Source organism: Ursus americanus, chromosome 23, assembly GCF_024610735.1.
Source record: "Ursus americanus isolate L20-20 chromosome 23, mUrsAme1.1.p, whole genome shotgun sequence".
Lineage (NCBI taxonomy): Eukaryota > Metazoa > Chordata > Mammalia > Carnivora > Ursidae > Ursus > Ursus americanus.
The window spans coordinates 33,745,481-33,760,375 of record NC_142149.1 but is presented as its reverse complement, the minus strand read 5'-3'; the positions used below and the strand labels follow the sequence as shown (position 1 = coordinate 33,760,375).

Below are 14,895 nucleotides of genomic sequence, written 5' to 3'. Positions count from 1 at the left end.
TTATGCTAACTCTGAAGATACCTTCATCTTGTAATGATTTTTTAAAAAGAGCTTCTTACCTTTCTGTTACCTCTGAAGCTACCATTAGCTACAGTGTGGTAGTTTTCCCTCTATACTAAATCTATGCTGTTTTAAAATGAGTGTCTTTCAGAGAACGCAGGCAGTAACTTCTTTGACATCAGCCATAGCAACTTCTTTCTAGGTGTGTCTCCTGAGGTGAGGGAAACAAAAGCAAAAAATGAACTATTAGAACTACACCAAAATAAACAGCTTCTGCACAGCAAAGGAAACAATCAGCAAAACTAAAAGGCAACCTACAGAATGGGAGAAGATATTTGTAAATGACATATATGATAAAGGGTTAGTATCCAAAATCTATGAAGAACTTATGAAATGTAGCACCCAAAACCCAAATAATCCAATTTAAAAATGGCCAGAAGACATGAATAGACATTTTTCCAAACAAGAAATACAGATGGACAACAGACACATGAAAAGATGCTCAACATCAGTCATCATCAGGGAAATACAAACCAGAACTACAATGAGATATCACTTCACACTTGTTAGAATGGCTAAAATCAATACCCCAAGAGACAACAGGTATTGATGAGGATGTGGAGAAAGGGGAATCCGCTTGCACTGTTGGTGGGAATGTAAACTGATGCAGCCATTCTGGAAAACAGTATGGAGGTTTCTCAGAAGTTAAAAATAGAACCACCCTACAATCCAGTAATCACATTACTAGGTATTTACCCAAAGAATACAAAAATAACTAGTTCAAAGGGATACATGCACCCTGATGTCTATAGCAGCATTATCTACAATAGCCAAATTATGGGGACAGCCCAAGTGTCCATCAATTGATGAATGCATAAAGAAGATCAATCATTGAACACTACATCAAAAACTAATGATGTACTATATGCTGGCTAACTGAACATAATAAAAAAATAATAAAAAAGATGTGATATATATACAATGGACTATTACCCAGCCATAAAAAATAATGCAATCTTGTCTTTGCAGCCACATGCATGGTGCTAAAGAGTATTATGCTAAACAAAATCTCTCTCTCAGTAAGAGAAATCATATCCTATGATTTCATTCATATATGGAATTTAAGAAACAATACAAATGAGCAAAGGGAAGAGAAAAGAGAAAGAGGCAAACTAAGAAACAGACTTTTAACTGTAGAGAATAAACTGATGGTTACCAGAGGGAGGGTGGGGGGGGATGGTTAAATAGGTGATAGGAGGGCGCTTGTGATGAGCACTGGGTGCTGTGCGGAAGTACTGAATCACTACATTGTACACCTGAAACTAATATTACGCTATATGCTAACTAACAGGCATTTAAATAAAAACTTAGAAAAAAAGTAAATGTCTTTTAGGATGTCATTTAGAAATAAGATATTCATTAGGCTCTTTTGAGGAGTATTGTTTTATTTTTTTATATAAATTTGTTTCTTCAATTCAAATTAGTAAAAAAAAAAAAAAGGTGTGTGTTTACTGTTACTGTTATTTATAAAATACCATATTATTGTTAACCACAGAACCAAGACAGGTAACTTTTATAAGAAGTCAAGAACAATGATTTGAAAATAACATTGGGTCAATCAGGTGTTTTCTGTATGGAAGAGATGTTGAATTATAAACAGTGGAGTCATTTTTATAACATGGAAAGTGTGGAAATTTTAAAGTTTCTGTGTAAGTGCATGAATTACTAAGAATCACTATAGAGCTACAGTAATAAAGAAAGTGTGGAATTGGTGAAAGGATAGACACATGGATCAATGGAACAAAATCTAGAAATAGATCCACACAGACGTGGTCAGTTGATTTTTGACAAAGATGAAAAGGCAATTCAATGGAGAAAGGACCATCTTTTTAATGGTGATGAAACAAGTAGACATCCAATTTCAAAGCAGTGAGCCTCAACTCATACCTCAGTCCATATACAAAAATTAACTCAAAATGAATCATAGTCTACTGTTGCCACTTCTATTCAATATTTTACTGGCAGTTGTAACCAGGGCTTTTAGGCAACAAAAGAAATAGAAGTCATCTGGACTGGAAAGGAAGAAGCAAAACTTTCTTTGGGGATGACATGATCATGTAGTAGAAAATCCTAAGGAATCCACAAAAAAACTGAGATAAGCAAGTTCAGCAAGGTTATAGGATACGAGATCGGTGTACAAAAATTAATCGTAGTTCTCTACATTGACAACGAACAATCTGAAAAGTGCAATTAAGAAAATTCTTTTTATAAGTCGCATCAAACAAATAGGAATAAATTTAACCAAAGACGTATAAAACTTGTACACTGAAATCTGCAAAATAATGTGCAAAGAAGTGAAAGAATACCTACATAAATGAAAAAACATCTCATGTTCTTGGCTTGGAAGACTTAATACTGTTAAGATGGGCATAGTTCTGCGGCTGATCTGCAGACTCGTTGCAGTCCCAATCAAAATCCTACTGGCATTTTTGCAGATAATGACAAGCTATAGGTGCAAGCAGCAAGTTTTGTTGGACATAGTGACCCATTGAAGAAGGGCATCAAACCAGCTATCTTGAAAAAGAAAAGAAATTCAATGTGATTTTTCTCTATTTAGCCCGTCTGAAAAACCATTATTTACTGTTAAAAAGATGCTTCACAATTATTATTCTTCCTTGAAAAAAGGTGACTGAACAGGGGTTCTCAGAGTTTTGAAAATTAAAATATCATCTGTAGTGAGTTCTGTGTGTATTTGAGCAGATGTTTGTGTAATGTCTATTTTAGAAGTTATGAATTATTTAGGAATCTAATTCCCAAGATAACAGCATTTCGAAACAGGGAAATTCAGAAAAACTAGGAAAATGACCTAAAATTTCTAATTCCATGTGGCTTGTACCTGAAGTGGAGTTGGATAATGTAATTATAATTTCTGCCTTTATATTTCATACCCTACTCCCTGTGAGATTTGTAACTTGCTTGAATTTTGTAGCTGTAGGCCACAAGGTGGTGACACCAAATAATACAGAAATAACGAATGTCCAAGTGGGTGTTCTGCTCCAAAACAGAGTATGTTCCCTTTTGACATGCTGGTCTCTCATTTTTACATTAACTATATGTAATTTCTGTTTGTGTTAAGAAAGCACTACAGATTGGCATAACACTTCAGCTCAACAAAATGTAGGTCAAAATTTGTCATTTGGCCAACATATCAGTTAAATAGAAAAAATTACAGGGATCATAGATCCTGCCTTGCCTCAGGCTTCAGTTATCATGATATTGGAATAATAGACATTACCAGTAATATTGTGAGGGCATTGATTAAAAAATAAACAGAGAAAAAAATCCTAAACCTTTACTTGTAAAGTTGTGATAAACTTCACTTAAATTTGGAGATTTTGTTTTCTTTGCTTTCATTTGTTTCATTTCATTATTACATAAACAACACATTTCATACCTCACAGAAAGTTAACGGTATCATATAATATAAATGATACAAATCATATATATGACTATAAAATATAAAACTTAAAAATTTTTAGATTGAATTTTTTGACCTTGGGTTAGGCAAATAGTTCATCAGTTCAACACATGTACAAAACAAATTCATGAAGTGGACTTTATGGAGAAAAAATCTTTCGCTTGTTGAAAGATCTGTGAGAGAATGAGAAGACAAGTTACAGGGTGATAGAAAATATTTGAAAATTGTATATCTTCCAAAACGCTTATATCCAGAATATATAAAGAACTTCTAAAATGTGAGAGTAAGATCTATAAATAATTCCATACATTTGTAGCCACTTGATTTTTGACAAGGGTGCTGGGACAACCCCCTGAGGTAGGAGAGGATAGTCTTTTCAACAAATGGTGCTGGAACAAGTGGATATCCAACATTGAAGAAAATGGTATTGAACTTCTGCTGAACCTCTACCTCACACCATTTATAATAATTAATTCAAAATGGATCAGAGACCTAAATGTCAGAGCTGAAAATATAAAACTCTTAGAAGAAAACATAGGCATAAATCTTTGTGTCCTTGCATTCGGCAATGATTTCTTAGATCTGAGAACAAAGCAAAAATAACTAAAGAAAAAAATAGGTACAGTAGACTCTATGAAAATTAAAAACTTTTATGCTTCAAAGCACACCATGAAGAAAGTGAGAAGACAGCATATGGAATGGGAGAAAAATATTTATAAATCATATATTTGACAAGGAACTAGTATCCAGAGAATATGATTAACGCTTATGACTGAACAATAAAAAGACGATCCAGATTTTAAATGGGCAAATGTTTTGGATTAGACGTTTCTCCAGGGAAGATCTACAAATTACCGAAACGCACGTGAGAAAGATGCTTAACATCCTTAGTAATTAGGGAAACGCAAATCAAAACCACAACGAGACACCACTTCGTACCCACTGGGATGGCTGAAATAAAAGAGACAATAGCAAGGACTGTTGGAGATGTGGAGAAGTTGGAGCCCTCATACATTGGTGCAACCACAGGTTGGCAGTTCCTCACAATGTTAAATATAGACCTAACAATTCCATTCCTAGGTGTGTATACCCAAGAAAACTGAAAACACATGTCTCCATAAAAACCTGTATACTTTGTTACGTTCATAGACACGTTAGTCATAATAGCCTAAAAGTGGAAACAACTCAAATATTCATAAACTAAAAAAAGGACAAATAAAATGTGGTATATCCATGCAGTGGAATGCTATTTGGTTATTAAAAAACAATGAACTCCTGATGTATGGCACAACATAGAGGAACCTTGAAAAGATACTACGTGAAAGAATCAGTCACAAAAGGCCACATTGTATGATTCCATTTATGAAGTAGCCAGAATAGGCAAATCCATAGAAACAGAAAGGAGGTTCTGGTTGTCAAAGGCTGAGGGGTGGGCCAAAGGAGGAGTGATTGCTAATGGGTCTGGGCTTTCTTTGTGGGTGATGAAAATGTTCTGAAATGAGATAGTGGTCATGGTTGTGCTACTCTGTCGAATATACTAAACACAGAATTGTACGCTTTACAACAGCGACTTTCACAATGTATGAATTATATCTCAGCAAAAAATATTGGCCCAGTTTTTAAAATAGGCAAAAGATTTGAGCACATTATCAAAAAAGAAATACGGATGACAAATGAGTGCATGCACAAAGAAAGTGCTAAACATTACTGTGCATTAGAGAAATCTGAAGAAAAGCCAGAAGAGCTAAAATAAAAAAGAGTGATGATACCAAATGCTGGTGAGGCTATGGAAGATCTGGAATTATCATACTTCACTGATGAGAATGCGAAATGGTTCAGCCACTTTGTCAAACTGGCATTTCCTTAATAACCTTAAAACGTACAATTATGATGTCTATGCAAGCATTCATTTACTATGACCAGCAGTTCCATTCCTAGATTATTTTTCCAAAAAGGAAATTTATATTCATACAAAACCTGTACATAAATGTTTATAGCACCTTTATTCATCATAGCCAAAAGCTGGAAACAAATGTCCTTTTACCAGTAACTAGATAAACAGACTGGAGTAGTTCCATGTAATAGGATCATACTCAAGAATAAAAGGGAAAGATCTGTTGATACTTTTGGGAGAATATAGAGTGGATGAATCTCAGATGCTTATTGGCAAGTGAAAGGACCTGGACCCCATAAGCTCCATACTCTGTGATTTCATTTATAGGACGGTCTGGAAAATACGAAACCATGGAGAGGGAGAAAAGATAAGTACATAGGAGGAGTTTGGCTTCCTAGTGAGCGAGAGTAACTATTCTCTCTGTGGATCAGATTTTATTTCGCAGATGAGTTTGTTTTTCCTGGTTATTAGTGAGCCATTATGACTCTTTTTATTTTTTATATTAATGCCCAACATTAAAGGGAAATGTTGATTTGGTGTTTTTAAATTATATGGTGGGGAGTGGTAGATATTGGGAAGAAGGTGATGTTTTTGCCAATGACTTTGTTAGTCTCATCTGGTGTCTCTCACGCCACTGCCTTTGGAGACTCATCTCATGACTCACGTTTCTTTCACCCTCCTAGACTTCACAGGCTGCTGTGGCTGGAATCTTCTACCCACTTACTCTCAAGCTTGTTCAGAGAAATGCTCCATGCCTCCTCTAGACTACTTTACGTCTTCCTGTTTTATTTTCTTTTGCTATCCTATATTTTTTCATAACATCATAAAATTATAATTAAATTTTATACTAATTATTTGTATGACCATTTAACATCTATCCAATTCTGTATCCTCCATTCCTCTATCCCCAAAGACTACAGTCTCTGTTTATAATCAAGTCACTCTTGGTTTTAACAGTATCCTGTGTTTTTTTTTTCCCCATCCATATAACCAGGATTCTTTTCAAATCAATTCTGCCTTTGATAACTTTCTTAAATGACTAGTGGGGTGAGTGCAAACTCCATCCGTGAAGGAGATGTCCTGTGGTGATGCTTTTCTTTGTTTTTCTCTTTGTAGGGAAACTAAACAGCCAAGACTCCTACAATAATTTTGCCAACAACAACCCTGGCAACCCCCGGCTCTCTCCTCTCCCCAGCTTGATGGTACTGATGCCTCTTGCACAAATCAAGCAGCCAATGACGTTGGGGACCATCACCAAACGAACAGGGTAAGGCCTTAGCCTTGATACTTTTTTAGATAACTGTTTCAGAGGATTGGATACATAAAAATAAAACATACATTTCCTTTGGGTGGTTTAATTATGCTCTTCATTTCCAGCCCACATGAAACTTAATGGCAGCAGATTAAGTACAAAGTATAGAACATGTGCCAACATCCTTGCATTCAAACATGTACACGTACATCCATAGCAAAACAAAGCAGTGACAAGTTGTGAAAACTAGTATTGGCTAATAAAAACCAGACCCATCTTCTCAGTCTTACACTTGCTGCCTTGTGGCTTTGTCTGAAAGTACAGTTTCAGTTTCTTGCTTTTGTGGACATAATCTGGATTTGTAACGACTCCCAAATTTTAACTGGCCCAACTACTAAGGAAAGAACTTCAGATGACGACTGTGTTTCTAATACTTAAAAAAACCCAAACACCTATATTGTGGTATAATTTACATATAATGGTCTGTCATTAGTGTCAGGACAATGTGATGTGATGGGTAGTTTTCAAAAGCCGGAGTCCTAAGATTTGGGCTTCATTCACGATCGGTCGTTAACATCCTCAAAGACATTTGATGACTCACTTGATGTGTCTGTGCTTATTTTAGCTATTTTAAAAAAAATTTTAATTACTACTGGTTAGGAATATAAAATTATCACTTCTTTGGGTTCCTGAAAATAAAGTGCTGTATCTAAGATATCATTAGATGATCAATCGTGTGATGACTCTGAAATTCCATTTCGTACCAGAAAATATATATGTCTATAGGCACATTACGGATTTCATCAATCAGCAGTCCTGAGGTTTAACCTGATTCGAAATGAAACAACTGTCTTAAATTCTGTATTCGGGTAGTCCAGAGAAAACCCAACCCTGGTTTCAAACAGTCTTCAGGGTCTTTCCAACAAAAGGAATAGAGTAAATTATTTGGCTGCTATATCAAAAGGTCTTAATATTTTTGTGCTGGGTGGTAAAGTGTTTGTAGAAGTCACTTTTGTGAGAAGAAATACTCATTCTCAGGGATAAGGCTTTTGAGCTCCAGATTCCACCGTAGCACAGAAATGGACCCTCTACCTAGTGGAGTGGAATTTGTTATACAAAATGATCTTACTGCTGAATGCGGAAATAAAATTGAGTTTGTGGCATGTTAAGGGTGGGGGGAAGGAAAAATAGCGCAAACCTAGCCCCCAAATCAGACATGTTATGATATAGATCATTTGGCCTGTATTCCTTTTATTTTAAGTTGATTTCAGCTTTTTAACTCTTTATGTTCAGTAATTTAAGTAGAATTTTGACTTCCCTTTCCTCTTAGTTTCTTTATTTTAAAATAAGTAAGGTAGCTATGAATAGGAAAGAGGTTATGAACTTACATTTACAGTTAGCTCATTTTTTCTTTGTATGCTGTTACTTTTTAGGTTGTAGAATCAAATAAAAATTGGATAAATCTTGAATCATATTTTTTTAGTCATAGACGTCAGTATCTAATTGTACCTTCTTGATTCAACTGAGCATTGTACAATTCTGCAAAGTACTTATGAGTTTTTATGTGTGTTTCCTGAATCTAAGTGAAAAAATACTCAAAATTGTCCTTGAATTTTATTTATTTATTTATCTATCTATTTATTTATTTATATTTATTTATTTTTTTGTTCTTGAATTTAATTCTAGCTTTGTTTCTGGTGTTGATCGTTTTTAAAACTTAGAGCTATGCTGTTTTTATAATGCAAAGAATTGGCTCTCTTTTTCAAATAAACTTTTCCATATATATGTATCTATATAGATATATATACATCTAAGGTAGTGACTGAAGTTCTATGAATGAATTCCTATGATGTTAACGTTTAATTCACTATATTTGTGGGGAGGAGAGGAAACTAAGTCTACTTTTGTATATACTTGAAATTTGCCACAATAAAAAGATAAAGTCTCTCACTCTTTCACACTCTCTCTTTGCTACTCTCTCTGCCCTTAAATGGGCAGAAACTATTAATCATCTGGTGTCTCTTTTTGCTCCATACTTCATGAACTTAGATAAATTCTTTGTTTCCTTTTTTTTTTAAAGTCACAATTCCTTGATTTCTAGAGTACGTATGTTATGCCTCGTTATAGACAATTTAGTAATTATTTATTAATTAAATGAATTATGTGAATTTGAGTTACGTACTTTGAAATTAATATTAGTTCAAGATATACATATCCCATTGTTGACTTGGCTTCTTATCTCAATTCTCAGACCATTTTGTTTTTGCTGAGTTTTTGAATTCTTTTTAGCATGTCCTGTACTGAAGTGTTTAAAGAGAATAATATTTGTCCCACAATGAATACTTGGTTTGTCATTTTTAAAATTTTCACATAGATTCAGATTTACAAAAAAAGTTATAAGACCAGTAAAGGGAATTCCTGTATACCCAGATTTCCTTAATGTTAGCAGTCTAACTTATTTGCCTTATTATTCACGTTTTCTCACTCTGCCCACACGTGCATGCAGTTACACAACACACACACACACACACCATATTTTTCTTAAATTGTTTCAAAGTAATTTGTCGACTTAGTAACTTCTTATTCCTACAGATTTCAATATATAAATTCTAAAGGCAAGGATAGTCTCTTCTATAACCATAGTATAGTTATGAAAGGAAGAGATTTTAACATTCACTATTTTTTTTTTTTGATGTAGTTGTTGTCTGTAATGAGTTCTCTACTTGTGGCAGAGCCCTTAGTGCACCACAGATTACCCCACCTGCTGTTTTTCCCCTCCCCACCTACAGTTCTTTTTTTCCCATTCCTCCCTCTATTCTTTCTCTTGCTCCCTATCAACAGATCACCGTGACCTATAAACACTTTGATAATAGGATTAAGAACTTTGTAGTTGGCTGTTGCTAGATTACAAGACTTCGTACTCCTAAGCCACTTTCTGACGGGTTTGTTGATTATATCCAGAAATTGAGATAGTGGACTTTCCTTACAATTCTTTTACTTTAAGTCACCCCAACATTTGGTCATAGAATTTTCAGAATACAATTTGTGGTTTTATTATCTTAAAATTGAGCATTTTCATGGAAATACATGTATTTTGCCTTATCAAAAGTAATATTTGTTTTATGAGAACAAGATATGTTCCTTTAATTTCTGTTTTTGATATATGCTGAGATTTGAACCAAATCCCATACATTTCATGTCATTAGATTTCATCCCATTAGATTTTAAAGGCTATATTTATTTCATTTTTATTAAATTTTTTTACTATGACCAGTTCTCAATCTGCAGTTAGCTAATTTGCATTAATTCCATTAAATGTTATTATATTTACTGAGAATTTTGATTGCCATATTAAGGTCACCCAAGTGATGAGCAAATGGGCTTCTCATTTTCCAGGCTCTCTTCATTCTGGAAATTGCAGTTTACTCTAACTTTGCTTCTATGACCTGCCTTTGCTAGCATTTAGAAAATAAAATTAATAGGAAGTATTTAATATGGATTATGTAGAAATAGAACACAGAGCTGACTCATTTATAGACTTGTAAGCTCTGTGACTACTTCCAATATACCTGATAATGTATCTAATAAAATTATATACCTACCTCAGTTAGATCAGCATTTATTTATTCCATGTCCTAGATATTTCGCATAAAGTCAAAATAAGCATAAAAAGTTGTATTTCTAGCACAGAGATTTCTAAGGGTTGCCTAAGATCCTGTATTTAAATATTTAAATTGAGACAGAAGCCTCAGTTCAAACCTCAAGGGGATAAAACGTGTGCTTACCGTATTTTACATCTGCCTTCTTATTTTTGGAAATATACATCCCTGGAAGCCTGTGCAGTGTCAGGGACCATCTGCCTTACTCCAAGATACGCACAAGGCCAGTAGAACTGCAAATGGCAGAAGACAGATGTATTTACACCTTCATGTTCTGTACCTTGAAGCAGCACTTGGAGGAAATAAGGCCTATTTTGGCAACAGCTGTTGCTTAACCTGACTACAGTATACACCGAGGAAGGCAAAAGAAGTGCTGGAAATCATTTGGTTCAACAATCACTCATTCAAACAGAGTCCAAATTCTTCCAGTCTAAGACTGGAGGATTGGAAAGACCTCCATCATGTTTTTATTTTCTGTACATAAGAATAGGTCTCATCTAGTAAAGTGAAACTGGGTGCTAAGGAATTGCTCATTATTTTGGAGTGTTAAGTATTTATAGTAGGGATTTGTTAAGCAGCATTTCATGGATGTTTGGTTGAATTAATGAATCAAGGAAGTGATAAAAAATTTTTTGAATGCTTCCTATGTAAAATTTTACTAAGTAGATGATTCTTCATCAGTATGCTTAATTTTATGTACATTAAATCTAAAGTTATTAATATAGACACCTCATTTTTTAGGCAGAGAGAGCAGTAAATTTCAAAAACAAATCAGAGTAATTTCATGGAAGTGAAAAATGCATACATTGGTAATGAAGTCACTTCCTTGCTCTTAACTAACTGACCATTTTTAGTGAAGTAAACACGAGATGATTTTTTGTCTTTCATAAGTTTCCTTTTTCTTAAGTGGAACAGCTTCTGTTCCTTTTCCCTCTCCCCATCTTTAGATTTATTAATTTCTTTGGGAGCAATTTGAAGTGGGTGTTAGGAACCTTGGGCCCAACTCTGTAGAAATAGGTTAGGTCACGTAGGGGAAGGTTATCGACTTAGAAATCTGATGCCCTGACTTCTCATTTGGTTCTGCTATCTATTACCAGTGTGTCCTAGGTAAGCTTCCTTACCTGAAGAATACAAGTTTATATGTATGGATTATGATCTTTCAGCTGTACATTGTATGAGTTCCCACCAGGCCTAATTACCTAATTTCTAAGCCTCACGCACTGTTGAGTCGTAGGCCAGTGCTGAACAAGAGCTTCATTAGGAAAACAGAGATGATTGTTTTTACTTAGAAATGGAAATATTTGATAGCATTTATTTGATTGTCTCTACTTGAAATTTGTAGACCAAATTTGCTGTAGAGCTTGCTAAATCAGTAAATGACATCGGCATATAGTAGGTCTTAAAGAGAAGTCTACTCCTTCTTCTTCTAATTCAGCTAGGTCTACCTTGGCTTATCTACACAGTTTGGCCTGAGCCCCAAACCTTATAGGGGAAGTTCTGAGAATTAAATGGCAAAGATTTGGAGAAAGACTCGCCAGATACAGTAGTAGATCGTAATTCTCCACTTCCCAGCCCTGGCTTGTATAGGTGTTAGTTTTGGATAGCTAAGCTATAAATCTTTGGTCCCAGATATAAAATAATGGACAGAGCACTTTCATTAGAATGGATATGGATAGATCTGCATGTACAATATACTTAACACAGTTTGAGTTTACAATATTTGGGCTCCATCGGTAGAGTACTTAAAGTCCACCTATGGTTTGCATATGTTTACTTGCATATGTTTGTTCCACTTTCCATAAACCTGTGGACTTTGTGGTTTTTGAATGAAGGCCACTATTTAAAATCAGCAGGTTTAACTTTATACAGAAATTTGACAGTCTGTGCTACTCTAGTCTCTTTTCTGCAACGTCTGGCAGAATTTGAACATTATCTAATGTTTTTCTTTCTTTTTTTTTTTTTAAGATTTTTTAAAAATTTATTTATTCGACAGAGATAGAGACAGCCAGCGAGAGAGGGAACACAAGCAGGGGGAGTGGGAGAGGAAGAAGCAGGCTCCTAGGGGAGGAGCCTGATGTGGGGCTCGATCCCATAACGCCAGGATCAGGCCATGAGCCGAAGGCAGATGCTTAACCGCTGTGCCACCCAGGCGCCCCTATCTAATGTTTTTCTAATGAAAATCTTGAGTTTGTAATTTAAATTTGCATGTTGAGTATTTCTCAAATTAGGCAGTGTAGCTCTCTGTTTCAGCTTCCGTTTTCCCTACAGATCACTAATTTGAAAGCCAGCAGTGCTATAGATCTCTTTAGTAGGGAGTGATTAAAATTAAATGAATGGAAACTTTAACATAACACTTGAAAAAATGACACAAGGACTAATTTGCTCGCATGCATGTGGGAATTGTGTGTCCATTTCAGTAGCTACTTATGAGGAGGGGGGGTCCATAGAATGTGGCAGTCATTAAAGTTCCTGGAATATATTGGTAGAGAATATGGTTTTACTTTACAATTTTACACATAGTGTTGTATAGCATTTTCTCTATTTTTTTGGTGTTTAATACATTTGATATTTATATGGGCTTATTCCTTTTTCAGTATTATTGAGAAATAATTGACATATATTACTATAGAAGTTTAAGGTGTGTAACGTGATGGTTTGGTTTGCATATGTTGTGGAATGATTACCAAAATAGTTCAGCTAACATCCATCTTCTACTGATACAGTAAAAAGAAAAGAAAGAAGAAAAGAAAAAAGGAAAAACACTTTTTCCTTGTGATGAGAACTCCTAGGGTTTACTCTCTTTACAGCACAGCAGGGTTAGCTGTAGTCATCATGTGGTACATCACATCTCTAGTACTAATTTATCCTATAACTGGAAGTGTGTCCCTTTGACAGCTTCCTCCAGTTCCCCCTTCTCCCACCCTGTGCATCTGGTGACCACAAGTGTGATCTCTTTTTTTATGAGTTTGTTTAAGATTCCACATAAAAATAAGATCATATAGTATTTGTCTTTCTTTGATATATTTCACTTAGCATATTGCCTTCAGGGTCTTTCCATGTTGTTTCAAATGGTCGATTTCTTCAATTTTTTATGGCTGGATAATATTCCACTGCATGTATGTATGTATGTGTGTGTGTGTGTGTGTGTGTGTGTGTGTGTGTGTGATATATATATCACAACATTTTTATCCATAGTCCATCAGTGGACACTCAGGTTGTTTCCATGTCCTGGCTGTGGTAAATAATGCTATGAACATGGGGGTGCATATCTTCTTGTGTTTGTGTTTTTATTTCCTTTGGCTATATTCCCAAAAATGGAATTGCTGGATCATAGGGTAGTTCTGTTTTTAATTTTTTGAAGATCCTCCCTACTGTTTTCCATAGCGGCTTCACCAATTTGTAGCCTGACCAACAATACGGAAGGGTTCCCTTTTCTTCACGTCTATGGCAGCATTGTTATGTCTTGTCTTTTTGATGATGGCCATGCTAACAGATATGAGGCAGTAACCCATTGTGCTTTTCATTTGCATTTCCCTAATCACTACTGATGTTGAGACCTTTTCATGAACCTATTGGCCTTTTATATCTCTTATATGGGAAAATGTTTATTCAGGTCATTTGCCCATTTTGAAATTGGGTGGTTTTTTGTCATTGAGTGCATGTGTTCTTTATATATTTTGGATATTAACCCCTTATCAGATAGATGGTTTGCAAATATTTTTTCCCATTCTGTAGGTTGTTTTTTCACTTTGTTGATGGTTTCTTTTGCAGTGCAGAAGCTTTTTAATTTATTTTTAATTTAGTTGCTTGTACTTTAGTTGTCATATTTTAAAAATTATTACTAAGACCTATGTCAAGGAGCTTTTGTTCCTGTTGTTTTCTTCTAGAAGTTTCATGGTTTCAGGTCTTACATTTAAGTCTTTGATCCATCTTGAATTAATTTTTGTGAGTCGTGTAAGATATGGGCCCAGTTTCATTTGTTACATGTGAATATCCAATTATCCCAGCACCATTTCTTGAAGAGACTGTCTTTTTTCCATTGAGTATTCTTGGTTCCCTTGTCAAATATCAGCAGACCATGTTCACCTGCAATTCTGTTCCATTAGTCTATTTGTTTTCATGCCAATTCCATACTGTTTTGATAACTATAGCTTTATAGTATAACTTGAAGTCAGGAAATACAATACCTCTTGCTTTTGTTCTCCTTTCTTAGGATTTCTTTGACTATTTAGGGTCTTTTGTGATTCCATATAAATTTTAGGGAAGTTTTTTTCTACTTCTGTAAAAAATGCCATTGGAATCTTGATAGGGATTGCATGGAATCTGTAGATAGCTTTTGGTGGTATTGACATTTTAACATTAATTCTTACAATCCACGAGCACAGGATCCCTTTCCATTTATTTGTGTACTTTCTTGATTTCATTCATCAGTGTCTTATAGCTTTCAGAGTAGAGATCTTTCATCTTGTTAGTTATATTTATTCCTAAGTGTTTTATTGTTTTTGATGCTATTATAAATGGGATCGATCCCCTTGTTTCTTTTTCAGAAAATTTGTTGTTAGTATATAGAAACACTACTGATTTTTATATGTTAATTTTATATCCCATAACT

At 34.8% G+C, this 14,895-nt stretch overlaps 1 protein-coding gene across 19 annotated transcripts in view; it reads left to right on the top strand.

The window, feature by feature from the left end:
• Positions 1-14,895, top strand: part of BCAS3 (BCAS3 microtubule associated cell migration factor) — a 579,161-nt gene that overhangs the window by 253,416 nt on the left and 310,850 nt on the right. For all 19 annotated transcript variants that reach the window (XM_087854571.1, XM_087854575.1, XM_087854572.1 and 16 more), the window contains one exon: positions 6,489-6,639. In XM_087854571.1, the coding sequence (XP_087710697.1) occupies positions 6,489-6,639 (151 nt within the window). The remainder of the gene's footprint in view (positions 1-6,488; positions 6,640-14,895) is intronic.